We start from the raw sequence: 14,676 nt of genomic DNA, 5'->3' as shown, positions 1-14,676 counted from the left end.
ATCAATCTGGAAAAGTTTTCCCCCTCCCATATACTAATGTGCCACAAACAGGAAGTTGATATCACCACTATTCCCAATTAATTTAGGTGTATCCATCTAAATGGCCCACCCTGTATTTACCTTGGGCCCATAAGTGTTTTTGTAATTACCTTGCTGTGTCTTTATGGCCTGTGAGCGGCGCTATCGTGGGCCGCTCACAGACATCACGTGACCCCCGGCGGCAGCCGGCTTTTTCTTCCGCTAATGTCACATCAAGTGAGGAGTGACATCAGTGACGCGGTCCCCGCGGTGTATGCTGGGCTGTGGGCGGTGTTACCCCCTATGTCACACCCAGCATCAACCACGCGCTTTCCCAATGAATGAGGAGAGAGAGACCGTGGTGGATTCAGAGTGTGACGCGCGTGGTTACCCCGCCCACAGCCCATCACTCACTGGGGAGCGCAGCACTGAGTCACACCCGGCTGCAGAAGGAACTTGACGTGACATCTGTGGATGTCAGAGCCGGCTGCAGCCGGGGGTCACATGATGCCTGTGAGCGGCCAGTGATAGCACCGCTCACATGTCATAAATACACAGCAATGTAATTACAAAAACAATTATGGGCCCAAGGTAAATACATTGGGGCATTGGTGAAAAGTACTGGACAACTCATTTAAGAGTCTACGTCATTCAGTGGAAAAGCCTTTAATTTAAGAAAACTAACTAAGACCTTGACCTACTATTTATATGACTTTACTTGCTTACATAGCGCCATTAATTCCACAGCGCTTTACAGACATCATCATCACTCTCCTCATTGTGGCTCACAATCTAAATTTCCTATCAGTATGTCTTTGGAGTGAGGGAGGAAACTGGAGGAAACCCATACATACACGAGGAGAACATACTATCTCCTTGCAGATGTTGTCCTTGGTGGGATTTGAACGAAGGACCCCAGAACTGCAAAGCTACAGTGCCTTCCCATAAATTACTGCTAACAAGCTGTAGTGGCAGTGTTGATAGGGTATGAAGCCACAACAAAATATTTCCAGATACTTGTCCTTCACTCTTTCTTACAAACTGGACCCCTGGTCTCATAAATGGCCATTAAAGGGTTTGTTTAGGATATTGATGACTTATTCAAAAGAACTCATTTACTTCAATGAGCTGCAGAAAACAAGAAGAGCCACTACCTACTGATCTGATCTGATAAGTCCTGAACAACCCCTTTAACTTTGGTTGTCTATTCATTGGCTAATAATGTTAGACTAGATTGACCGATTTTGAGTAGACCTAGACATAGTCAACAGTTCATTAGGAACAAATCCGTAGGATTCTGGATCCACCAAATCCACCAACGTTGGAGACCATATACATACTGTCTAGGTTAACGGTGAAGACTTTTCATGAATGGCTATCATTTCCATAGGCTAAAAGTCATAACTGATTCATTTCTGATCTGTAGACGTGATATTGCTGGTCAATGTTGTCACGTCCTTTAATATGACTCTACATATTGTGCTAAAAGAGCCAAAGATTGGGGTCCATTAAGCGGAAATGTCTTATATGGAATAGATGGGACCATACACTGTCTTCTCCAAGTGGGTGTGGTTTACATTGGAGGAATGGATTGAAGGTGTATTAAGAACTGTTTCGACATTAAACAGAATTAATGTAAGATTAGGTAGAACCCCTTACCTGTGCTGCTGGATATATTCACATCATTGCTGATATCCGGAACACCTCCCCCTTTGAGTGAAGCAACGCATGTGTACGTGCCAAAGTCTGTAAATTTTAAGTCAATGATATCCAGATTAGTGGTGCCGGGGGAGACATCGGGGTCCGTCTGAGTTATGACCATTCTTTCAGAACTCCGTAAAGGACGGCCATTTTTAAACCAACTAAAGGTAAGTTCCTCGGATGGTACAGCTTCCACCTGGCAGGATATTTTCACCTCTCGGCCAATTTGAATGTTGTCATCTTTGTGGTAGGGATCAGGGGTTATCCAGTAACGTCCTTTTTTTAAAGCTAAAATAAGAAAAGTTTATAATTAATTTTTTGTCACAGATTAAGTGATAGACATTGGATCAGTGTCGAAACATTCATATCGCTCAGAATAGAGACCCCTACATATCAGGTGGCATTTTTAATATTTGTTACTTTTCATGTGGTAGAGATATCTTTGGGCTCCTTCAGGTGTGACTACTACCTTGTCACCCTCAAAAGCTAAACCCCAACACACATATGACAAAAGAGAGCAGTACAAGAAGATTGTCACTTTCAGAAAGCTCTGAAAATTCTGTGTCTGTATGTAACCCTCTTATTAAATAAAACTTGTGTATGCTTCTGAAGGCTACCATTTTTGTTATACAGTGGGGAAAAAGTATTTAGTCAGCCCAGCCATCAATTGTGCAAGTTCTCCCACTTAAAAAGATGACAGAGGCCTGTAATTGACATCATAGGTAGACCTCAACTATGAGAGACAAAATGAGAAAACAAATCCTGAAAATCACATTGTCTGATTTGGAAAGAATTTTTTTTTAAAATTTTGGTGGAAAATAAGTATTCGGTCAATTACAAACATGTAAGATTTATGGCTCTCACAGACCTGTAATGTCCACTCATTACCTGTAGTACTGGCACCCATTTGAACTTGTTATCAGTATAGAAGACACCTGTCCACAACCTCAAACAGTCACACTCCAAACTCCACTATGGTGAAGAACAAAGAGCTGTCGAAGGACACCAGAAACAAAATTGTAGCCCAGTACCAGGCTGGGAAGACTGAATCTGCAACAGGCAAGCAGCTTGGTGGGAAGAAATCAACTGTGGGAGCAATAATTAGAAAATGGAAGACATACAAGACCACTGATAAGCTCCCTCGATCTGGGGCTCCACACATGATCTCACCCCGTGGGGTCAAAATGATCTCAAAAACGGTGAGCAAAAATTCCACAACCACACAGGGCGACCTAGTGAATGACCTGCAGAGAGCTGGGACCAACGTTACACAGGCTACCATCAGTAACACACTACGCCGCCAGGGACTCAGATCCTGCAGTGTCAGACGTGTCCCCCTGCTTAAGCCATTACATGTCCGAGCCCATTTGAAGTTTGCTAGAGAGCATTTGAATGATCCAGAAGAGCACTGGAAGAATGTCATATGGTCAGATGAAACCAAAGTAGAACTGTTTGGTAGAAACCCAACTCGTCGTGTTTGGAGGAGAAAGAATGCTGATTTGCATCCAAAGAATACCATACCTACTGTGAAGCATGGGGGTGGCAACATCATGCTTTGGGGCTGTTTCTCTGCCAAGGGACCAGGACGACTGATCCGTGTACATGAAAGAATGAATGGAGCCATGTATCGTGAGATTTTGAGTGCAAACCTCCTTCCATCAGCAAGGGCATTGAAGATGAAACGTGGCTGGGTCTTTCAGCATGACAATTATCACACTGCCAGAGCAATGAAGGAGTGGCTTCGTAAGAAGCATTTCGAGGTCCTGGAGCCAGTCTCCAGATCTAAACCCTATAGAAAACCTTTGGAGGGAAATGAAAGTCTGTGTTGCCCATCAACAGCCCCAAAACATCACTGCTATAGAGGAGATCTGCATGGAGGAATGGGCCAACATACAAGCAACAGTGTGTGCCAACCTTGTAAAGACTTACAGAAAACGTTTGACCTCTGTCATTGCCAACAAAGGATATATATAACAAAGTATTGAGATGAACTTTTTTAATTGACCAAATACTTGATTTCCACCAAAATTTGAAAAAAAAAATTCCAAATCAGACAATGTGATTTTCAGGATTTGTTTTCTCATTTTGTCTCTCATAGTTGAGGTCTACCTATGATGTCAATTACAGGCCTCTCTCATCTTTTTAAGTGGGAGAACTTGCATAATTGGTGGCTGACTAAATACTTTTTTTCCCCACTGTATTAATTCTGGGGCTAAAGGGCATAATAGCCTGGAATACTGAGTTCAATCATATATCATACCCACATAGCAGAACCTGTAAATGGGTCAGTTTTCTAATGTGTGATCTGTAGCTCACTAAAAGATGGCGCAGTAACAGACTGAAACACACCAGCTTTTAACTGAGTTTTGCACAACTTGAGGCAAATCCATGTAATCGTTACATTATTTCAAGGAGGGCATAAGCCTGAGGGTTATACAACAAATGGTAACCCAAGTCTTTATAATAAAAGAAGGTTAAACTTAGGACTTAGATACAATGCTTGGCAGTTACACATCATGACATAGACATAGAACTTGGCGGTTACACATCATGTCATAGACATAGAGCTTGGCAGTTGCAGATCAGGACATAGACCTAGAGCTTGATAGTTACACATCAGGACAGATGCACAGAGATTGGCAGTTACACATGAGGACATAGACATAATGCTTGGCAGTTACACATCAGGACTGATGGATAAAGATTGTCAGCTACACATCAGGACTGCGGTACAGTACAGAGCTTGGCAGTTACACATCAGCACTGGGGTACAGAGCTTGGCAGTTACACATCAGCACTGGGGTACAGAGCTTGGCAGTTACACATCAGTACTGGGGTACAGAGCTTGGCAGTTACACATCAGCACTGGAGTACAGAGCTTGGCAGCTACACATCAGCACTGGGGTACACAGCTTGGCACTTACACATCAGCACTGGGGTACAGAGCTTGGCAGTTACACGTCAGCACTGGGGTACAGAGCTTGGCAGTTACACATCAGCACTGGGGTACAGAGTTTGGCAGTTACACATCAGCACTGGGGTACAGAGCTTGGCAGTTACACATCAGCACTGGGGTACAGAGCTTGGCAGCTACACATCAGCACTGGGGTACAGAGCTTGGCAGTTACACATCAGCACTAGGGTAAAGAGCTTGGCAGTTACACATCAGCACTGGGGTACATAGCTTGGCAGTTACACATCAGCACTGGGGTACAGAGCTTGGCAGTTACACATCAGCACTGGGGTACAGAGCTTGGCAGTTACACATCAGCACTGGGGTACATAGCTTGGCAGTTACACATCAGCACTGGGGTTCAGAGCTTGGCAGTTACACATCAGCAATGGGGTACAGAGCTTGGCAGTTACACATCAGCACTAGGGTACATAGCTTGGCAGTTACACATCAGCACTGGGGTACAGAACTTGGCAGTTACACATCAGCACTGGGGTACATAGCTTGGCAGTTACACATCAGCACTGGGGTACAGAGCTTGGCAGTTACACATCAGCACTGGGGTACAGAGCTTGGCAGTTACACATCAGCACTGGGGTACAGAGCTTGGCAGTTACACATCAGCACTGGGGTACAGAGCTTGGCAGTTACACATCAGCACTGGGGTACAGAGCTTGGCAGTTACACATCAGCACTGGGGTAAAGAGCTTGGCAGTTACACATCAGCACTGGGGTACAGAGCTTGGCAGTTACACATCAGGACATAGACATAGAGGTTGGTGGTGACACATCAGGACTGAAGCATAGAGCTTGATTATTGCAGTTAATGACAAAAACAGTCTCTATAAGTATTTACAACTATTGGTCATCTCTGGTAAGAGATTTAGTGCCACAACTTGACACTTCACACAATATTTTCACACCTGGTAAAGTACACTATACTCTCACTGACACAGGTCTCAATTGAAATAAATAGTCCAGGCCACACATTTCCTTACCATCTTGTGCCACATCAATAATTAAAGGGGTAGGACAGGCTATCAATATCTGATCAGTGGTGGGGAGCCTGGGTGTTTGGCAGCTGCATTAGCTGTTGGGTCTTAGCAAAGCCAGAAGCTCTGCAGAGCATCTTATGCCGTATTCACACATCTGTGCATCAAGGTCCAGCCATGTACCGTGATTCACGGACCAGTAGCAGGTCCCCATAGACATATATGAGGCCGTGAAGTTCACGTTAGGAGACCCATGGACTGTCCATGCATCACGATCCTTGCCTGGAATATGAGACACGAATATGTGATTGCCACCTTAGGAAGATGTGTTCCTTTGTAATTGGGGCACACGTCATTTCCAGTTACTCTGGATATATCAGCAATAAAATATGGAACTTTACAAAGCTTCTCCAAGGCGGTGCATGACCTTATAGGATATTCAACATTGAAAAAAATATACAAAAAAGAAAGCCATTTGCCTTAATTATTTGAGTAAGCAAATGACTTGCATGTTTGCAAAAACCCGAAAACATGTTACCTTGTATGATGATACAGTAGAGTGATTATGAAGATCACATGGTAACCCTATTGGTTGTGCTAGTTAACAAACTGAACTCCGATATATATGTTTGCAGTTAATTGATATAGTAATTGAATTTTTTTTTTGTTTTCAGTCGTCCCTTTCAAATAATGGACTTAACAATCATTTAAGAGAATCTGCCCGGAGAATGCAGACCCAGCATGTTACCCGCGGTAATTACTGCTATGTTCGTGCGGGAAAGAGACAGATAGCCGTACTTCTGACTCTGTAACCGTCTCAGACTTTAATAACCATTATTGAATGTGTTGCATATAGCCTTGATGTTTTTTGCTGGGATGTAATGAGTATTTTTAGATTTTGCCCAAATACACAAACAAGCATATTATCCTCCTGCATAATTTATTAATTTGAATGTTTAATAAGCAGATTTACACAAGGGCTCGATTAAAACTGCTTACTTTGGAAATAATGCACAGTCCATAATGTGACCGGCAACCAATAGTCAATATCATAAATGCATAAATGCCTGCTTTATTTAGTCTTAGAGGACTCTGCAAAATACTGAGGAGACGTCCAGAAATGAACTAAGAAATAATAAACCACTGCCCTATTCCCTGGTATGCATTTTGTTGCCATTAGGACACTATCACTGGTGGCTCCAGCTTAGGTACTGTGCCTAGAGCCATGTTAAGGTGGTCTGGGTTGTCTCCAATAATGTAGCATTCACTTTATTGGGGCTAAGCTAAAGACGATTGACAGCAGTTTTAAAAAAGTTGACTCTTTTTTAAAAGCTAAAATGGACAAACCATTTTAAGGAATTACTCCCTCCTTCCCCAAAACACTAATAGCAGACCATTCATATTGGGAAATCGAGGGTCTCCATGAATTTGAGTTGCGAAAAGAGCCAAGATCATTTGCATGATCCCAGGTTCATTCATTCTTCTCTTGGAAGTGGTATCCAGCAACTACAACATACAAAGTTTCATGGGTCAAGGGACTCTGAATATTCCAATAGTAGAGGATCGCAAAAGTGGAATCCCACCTATGAAACATTTGACACTATGGTCCAGATTCATCAAAACTTTCATGCCAACTTTGAGTTGCGCCAAAATTTTGCAACTTTTGGCTTTTTCACACCAGTTTCCTTCAGCTCCAACAAAATAGACTTATCTGGGGTGGGACAGAGGTGTAGAGGCTTCCATGTGTCAGACTCATGCCAAGCGTCAGCATTCACCATGTTACAAATCCTACCCCAGCAGGAGCTGAAGTAGGATTTGTGTGCGAGGGGCAGACAGAGGTATACGCTGCTCTTCCAATGCTCCTGATTTATGAAGAGGCATATGCTTCTTTATGAATCAGAATAATGCCCCCTTATCAACAACGATGGGCTTGTCCATTGCGTCTACATGTTTTGAGCAAGATAAGGCACTCTTGAAAAGATGGTGCTCAAATGGGGTCCTAACCTCTATACAGCATTATGGTAAGAACTTGACAATCAATTATAGAGTGGTAAACCCACCATGTGATTGGCGCTGGTGCAAGGTTTCAGCCTGGAATCATTCAGCTTGTAGGTTCACCACTTTACGCAGAGCGCCTTTATCCTACCATATCTTAACAATATTCATCCAGTCTCTCCGCAATCCATTGATCTGATGAAGGTCAGAGTCTTAACGGAAACATTATATTTGAATTGGATTGCACTTCCCAATAAAAATTTGAGTTTGCATCTTTAATTGAATGCCAAATTCTTACCTTACTTCTACATAGCGCCTAAATGTCTTGGGTCGGAAGACCACTTAAGGTGGTAATCTACTTGTATACAACACTTATATGGTTCCAACAAATTTTAATAGGAGCATGCATACTGATGTAAAGCTCGATTTTGTGTGAGGCATCCATATTAAAAATGATAACACTGTACCCAAGTCATAATGCACATAAAGACTGAACTGAGCATGAAGAATAATACTGCATCCCTGCCTTTTTGGATTGGATGCTATGTACAGAAAGAAGTCCACCCAAATATACCAAAAACAAGGACAATAAAGAAGAACTGCCCCCAAAATTTACCTCTTTGATTTTCAGCATTTATTTGATGCCTTCAAACTATGGGCTCATGCAAAGAAGTGGTTCTCAGCTGATCAGAACCTTTCCACAAGTCATAGGGTCAAATGATATCTCTTAACCCGAGAGAAATGTTCATTTTTGCATACAACTTGCATTTCATTTTCGTTCTCAGCATTGATAAAATAGAGTTACTCTTCATTGAGTGGGTGGGAATAGATATGTGAAGACAAAGACTCTTGCTGTTGCACAAGTGGACATCCATGGTGATAAAGTGGATGACCAAGGGATGGTCATTTTTCCATTAGACCAACGCCTCGCAGTCCATGTGCCCAAGATCAAAGTTGTGAAGGAAAAGACTCCTTCAAGGTGCAGCAGATGTGGACATCCATGATGACAAGGTGGACTCCAAGGGTTGGGTGACATCTTCATTCTTCTATTAGACTCATACCTTGCAGAGCATGAGTCAGGGATTAAAGATGAGGTAGAAAACACTGCTGCTGATGAAAATGTGGACATCCTTGGCACCAGCGTAGACTACCAAAGGTTAGGTGGCATCTAAATTTTTCTATTAGGCTCGTGCCTAATAAATGTATTGTTGTCAGTATCACCATATTTCTCGAATGACATTATAAACTAATATAGTACAAGCCTATATCTCTCACAAATATATGACAGCTTTTCTATCATTGCATTTAATGGAAACCTTCCTATTGACGCAAAAAGAAAGCCCTGCCGATGATGAGAAGTCTGTAGCGGCTGTCGTCTTTACCGGCACTGGGAGGAAAATGCTCTAATAGTTTGCACTCATTTCCATTCCATTCTGGAAGAGAATTCATCATCTGCTCACAGAGTCTTGTCTCAGCTGTTGTAATATGCACTGACCAGTCTCGGGTGAAATTGAGAACATGCTACAGTTTTCCCTTTCCCCGGTCTGCTCATATTCAGATGCATGTAACCAATGAAGTGTGACACTGTATTTCATCAACACATAACACGTGCAGCGTACACCTCTATGAAAATACATTTATTTAGAAGCGGCGACTTCGGTGATAAAAGAAAAATAAGTGTCGGAGTGAATCGGCAATATTTTAACCCTCATGCTGCATACACTTGGAGTAGATCACTTCTTTTACTATTTTCGGGCAAAATGGTAGCACAATAGATAGCATTTCTGCCTTGCAGTGCTTGGTCTATGAGTTTGAGTCTTTCTTCAATTGGATTTCTTCCCAGAACAAAAAGATGACAGTCATTTTAACATGGGCCTAAAATGAACACAATTTAATAACCGTATTATGTTGGCATTGCCAAGACCATTGGTGGTTCTGCTGAACCAAACATATCACAAGAGGGTTTTGTAAGTAATGGACGTTCAATTTAGTAGAAAACGGACAATAAAATGTTAGTCATGTGAGACTGGTCTTAAAGGGGTGTTCAGCAGGATAAATAAGGTCTTGGACAGCTTAAAAAATTTAAAAATCACCCTCCATTATTCTCTATAGGTCACATTCCGAAGTTTATGTCACGGGTGTGTCAGGTGTAATAGATAGTCACTCTGGATCTGACTGTAGAAGGTCACTGCGCTTGGCATTGCAGACAGCTTCTTAATCCTTCTTCCTTTAAGACCCAGTGGCAACCTCCCTCCTGCTGCTGATTGACACACCCTTGAATGGGTGTTAAAAACCCACAGTTTGCTCCAGGCAATCGCTGGTGATACTTCTATGTACAGTCTTGGAGAACTAGCAGTCGGCTAGCGTCTTCTCTGGTGCCCTAGGAGGACAGTTGGCGCTGCTCCTCTGATGTCTGCTCAAGCCAAGTAAATCCCCTTTGTTTGTCTACCTTGTTGTCTTTAGTTTGTAGAGGGTCTGACCAGTGCTCACCCCTCTCCCTCTCTATCTAGGGCCAAGCTCTAGGGTCATCCAGGGTTTAGGGTGCTGCTCGGCGATAAGTGTGGAACCTATATAGGGACGGTAGGGTAGTCAGGGTGATATTAGATCTGCCTAGGGGTCTCCACTCCCCCTTTCCCTAGTGTTTGGGCTTCCTCTCCCTCTTCCCTTTGTGTTGCACTTAGTATTTCCCACACCTTGTGTGACAGTTTACTTAGTTTCATGGTCCCATCCTCGACATACCAAAAATATCTGGAAATATTCACCTGTCAACACTGCAGTCAGAGGTTGGTTGAGCTGGCAGTTCTACCTATTCCTAGTATGTTGAGGATGGGACAAAAAAGCAAGGACTATTAAGGATCATATAAGGTCTGGAATGGGACACAGAGATCATGGAGGATAACTACTTTTTATGTTTTTGAGCAGTCTGAGGACTTTAAGCAACCATTTTTATTTCCCGGAACATTCCTAAAATCAAGTTATAGTAGAAAGAGACCCAACTGAAATTTATAGTATCCTGGTTTGACATAAACCCATGGACTAAATGTTATCTGGAACCATTGTGGGAACATTTCAAAGACCCCACATACTATTCTCCTCTACACTGCTATATGGTGCTACATTTACTTGCTTCTTCTCTTTTACTGCACTGTGTGAGTTTTCATTGTATTTTTTGCATTCGTTTCAGGAACCAGCCGCAATTGTGCAAATGGATATTCACCTTTACAGTAACTATACTCAATGATTCATTCTTTTGTATTTTCTCTGAAAGGCCCCGGTGAATAATTCCGATTATGGACCATATAAATTGAAGGCTGCGGCATTTAACCTTCATAAGCATTTTATTGTAATCAGAATAACTGTCATATATTTTAATGGCAACATGAAATTCTAATAAACTGCAAATAAGAGCCAGCACTATGTTCACACAAATCACATACGACTTAATAGCACCGGAACAATACTTTGATCCTGACATATGTATGTGTAGCACCCTGAGGATTCGGCTGCTACAGGGGTATTGCACCTCAACCCAGAGGTGTGATATTCCACTCCCGGGTAGGGAAGGAGTGTGGAACTGAGCTCGGTAGGCTGCATGCACTACACACATCCCATTTCCGAGGAGCAGACCGACGGTACTCCCACTTAGAAATGTGCAGGTACGACCGAGTCTGTTCCTGGCTGGAGTGGGAGGGGGGTGGTACATCCCAAGTAGTGTAGGGGCAGATAGGGGGAGCAGCCTGGGTAAAGATAGGAGCTCATTGGGTGCTGGTCACCTGAGCTCACACATAGAGGGTGTATATAAGGTGGGCACCAACTAAGAACAGGGTCAGTTGCAGAGAGAAAGTCAGCGAGCAGAGGAGAAGAGAGACCCAGAGTGAGAGAGGAGAAAGAGAGACCCAGAGGGGGAAACAGAAGAAAAGGACTCCAAGACCCCAAACTAAATCCCCGGGTGAAGAGTCGGCACAGGGTACCGGAACCCAAGCTGGTGGGGGCAAAAACACACCCCAGCCAGAGACCGGAGACCGTGGGCAGCGTTTGCCACGGTCACCCACCACATCCACCACGAAGGCATACCACGTGGAGGGTCAGGGAACCCGAGGCCAAGGGTCTCCCAACAGAAGGCCCGAGGGAGCTGGACCTGGGTGGATCAATAGTGGGGACGGCCAGAGAAAGGACAGAAGGAGAGCTCAGGGTCACGCTCCGGACTTATTTGGGGGTTGGCTGGATCCAGAACCTGGTGGACGCAGCACGGCTCGGGAGGTCACTCGAAGCTGGAGTGACCAGAACATCAGCAGTGAGTAAACATCCTAAACTGCATAACCCGACTCTGTCTCTGATTGCCGTCTACACTGCATCACCACAACTCCCATCCTCTGCACCTGATCCCCCTGAGGCTATACCCCACCCGTTGGGGGTTATATCACCAAAGCTGCACCTACACCACCAGCCTCAGCGGACCCTGCTGCAGCGGCGGCCACAGTGACCGCAACACAACGGGTGGCGTAGTCGACATTAAGAACTTAGTAACATCTGTAGGACTGCCACATACAACTGAGTTTGACACCCTGGGCACGGACCGGGTCACAGCCACTCGGAAGACTACAACTCCCATCTGATCCGGCTCCGGATATTCCCCCTAAAGAATATGGCCCAGGGGGCGCGTCAACTTTGGCGTAGTCGGCAGGATTACGTGCCCGCAACACCCGGGTACTGCGTGCCTGAAGAAAAGTGCAAGTTTACCTCAAAAAGAAGTCTCCTGCCGGTTCCGGAGGGTCCCCGCCATCGGACCCCATCACCAGTCGATTCCCGCCGGTTGTCCGCCATTAACAGCGTTTTCCCGCCATCTGCAGAGTTTCCCGCCACTGGGAAGCGATTCCCGCCATTTCCAAAGGTTTCCCGCCTTGGAAGAGCGGACGCCATTATGGGCGTGCCAGAGGGTGGCGAGAGGCCACCTCCCATCGTGGGCCAGGACCGAAAATGGCGCCAAAAGTGGAAACCGCCCCCACCAACAGAGACTGTGATGCTAGAGGTGTCTGTCAGCGTGAAAGAACCGCCCCTGGAGCTGACAGTCACCCAGTGGCCCCGGGACCGCCCTCGAAGTGGGAGGAGACGAAAGAAAAGAACGAAGATGGGTGCCGCCTGGAGCAGTCTGGAGCGAGCGCACCCGGAGGCAGGAAGCCTGGAGAAGAGTAGCAGAGAGGCTCACCCGGAGATGGCGAGAGAGCAGAGCAGCACCGGCCCGCTGGCCAGGAGCCTGCTGGAAGAAGAGCAGAGCAGCACCGACCCGTTGGTCAGGAGCCTGCTAGAAACCACGACCCCACTAGGCCTAGTGGAGGTCCTTGCACAGCTCCCCCGAGACCGGGAGTGTGCACAGACTGCCCTGGAGGGCCTCGCACGGAGGATGGCCCGGGTACAGCGAGAGACATTGGCGGAGTGGAGCCGAGAGATGGCCCAGCAAACCAAGACCCGGAGCACGCCAGCCAAGATGAGGAGACAGACCGCCTCTGAGGACGGCGCGGGAGGACCCAAGGCCGGAGACGGCGCCGAGAAGGGAGCCGAACGCATGGAGGCAGGTAAAGGGGACGTCTATACCCCAAACAAGGACACCGCTTACCTGCCCCAGCTCCCCGTCGCAGAGCCCGAAAGTCCCCCTGCTGTGCCCGAAAACGCCGTGTCACCGACGCAGACTAGGCCCCAACCGGAAGCCGCCGCCGCGACCCCTGTGACGCCATGCGCACCGACCCCGAGCGTGGCAAAACAGGAAGTAACACCAGCCTGGTCGCAGGGCCTAGAATTCCCGGGCGTCGCATCACCAACAGCGCCCCCTACCTCCGCGGAGCCCCCGGCCTGGCCGCAAGGCCAGGTAGCCCAGGGCGCCGCCGTCCTAACGGTGCCCTTCACCTTCCAGGTGCCCCAGGCCTGGCCGCAAGGCCTGGGCAACCCGGGCGCCACCACCACCGCGCCCGCACCCGTAAAACCAAGGGTGCCGCGTCTGGGAGAGGACTTGTTTGCCCAGCACACGTGGCCGGACGGGCAGCCTTTCATCTGGCCCCAGAGGTATTATGAACTGGAGCACCAGAGGAGAGTTGGGGCCATGTGTGCACCCCTGATTCCGGTTCCGAAGCCCGTGATAAGGATCTCGCCCCCGCTTGAAGAGACCCAATTTGAGTGGGACCCCACCGGAGAAGACCTAATGGGGTTCACTCAGGAAACCAGGGCAGCTGCAGCGGAGCGTGCTGAGTGTTGCCGACAGCAGCTCGAGGAGTTTGCGAGGGAGCGGAGAGAGAGGCGGGTCCGGGAACAACAGGCCCAAATAAGGAGCGCCGAGCAGAAGAGCCGAACCAGGAGGGACCCCCGTGCAGCGCACAGTCCCCGCACCACCGGGACTGTAATAAAGTTTAACCTGCAGCATGGGTGGGGTTTCATCAGAGACAACAACACCCCCGGCGACGTCTTTGTCACGCGCAGAGATGTGGAGTCCCATCTGCCGGAGGGGCACAGAGGTCGTGACCTTTATATCGGGGACGAGGTCACCTTTACCCGGCACAAGTGTGCCAAAGGACCTTACGCCCTCCATGTGCATCGCCTGACAGAGGAGGAGCTGCGATGTGAAGAGGAAGAGCAAGAGGATCCGGACGGGTCTGAAGCTGAGATCCCCAAAGAAGGAGCAGGAGGAAGACGCTGTTGAGTACAGCGGAGCAGGTGCTGTAAATAGTTACCCGATCGGGGTACAAAGAAACTGTTATTGCTAATATAGTCCCCGTTGGGACCAGCTGAGTGAACTGTTTACCCGTTTACCCTTAATCCCACAGGCTGAGGACTGTGAGCAGCCATTCCCTGTCCCTCCTTACCTGGCCGAGGACTGAGAGCGGCCATACCCTTGTACATAGTTGCGCTTCCTAAAGCGCCCCCTACCGGTTTTATAGGAAAACCATGTTTTCTAGAAAGACTGTCGCACTGTACCCGGTCACACGTTGCACAGTGACCGGAGGAGGAGCCAGAGGCGACGAGAAAGTT

General features: G+C 46.6%; 1 protein-coding gene across 2 annotated transcripts in view; it reads right to left on the bottom strand.

Annotated features, from left to right (window-relative positions):
- The window catches only part of MDGA2 (MAM domain containing glycosylphosphatidylinositol anchor 2), an 819,067-nt gene that overhangs the window by 206,134 nt on the left and 598,257 nt on the right, over positions 1-14,676 (bottom strand). For both annotated transcript variants that reach the window (XM_073638570.1, XM_073638571.1), the window contains exon 7: positions 1,678-2,007. In XM_073638570.1, coding sequence (XP_073494671.1) covers positions 1,678-2,007 — 330 coding nt within the window. The remainder of the gene's footprint in view (positions 1-1,677; positions 2,008-14,676) is intronic.

The sequence above is a fragment of the Phyllobates terribilis genome, unplaced genomic scaffold (assembly GCF_046119375.1).
Source record: "Phyllobates terribilis strain yellow unplaced genomic scaffold, ASM4611937v1 Scaffold_7__3_contigs__length_470593459, whole genome shotgun sequence".
Classification (NCBI taxonomy): domain Eukaryota; kingdom Metazoa; phylum Chordata; class Amphibia; order Anura; family Dendrobatidae; genus Phyllobates; species Phyllobates terribilis.
Note: the sequence above shows the minus strand (reverse complement) of the source record. Positions and strands in the feature narration are given on the sequence as shown.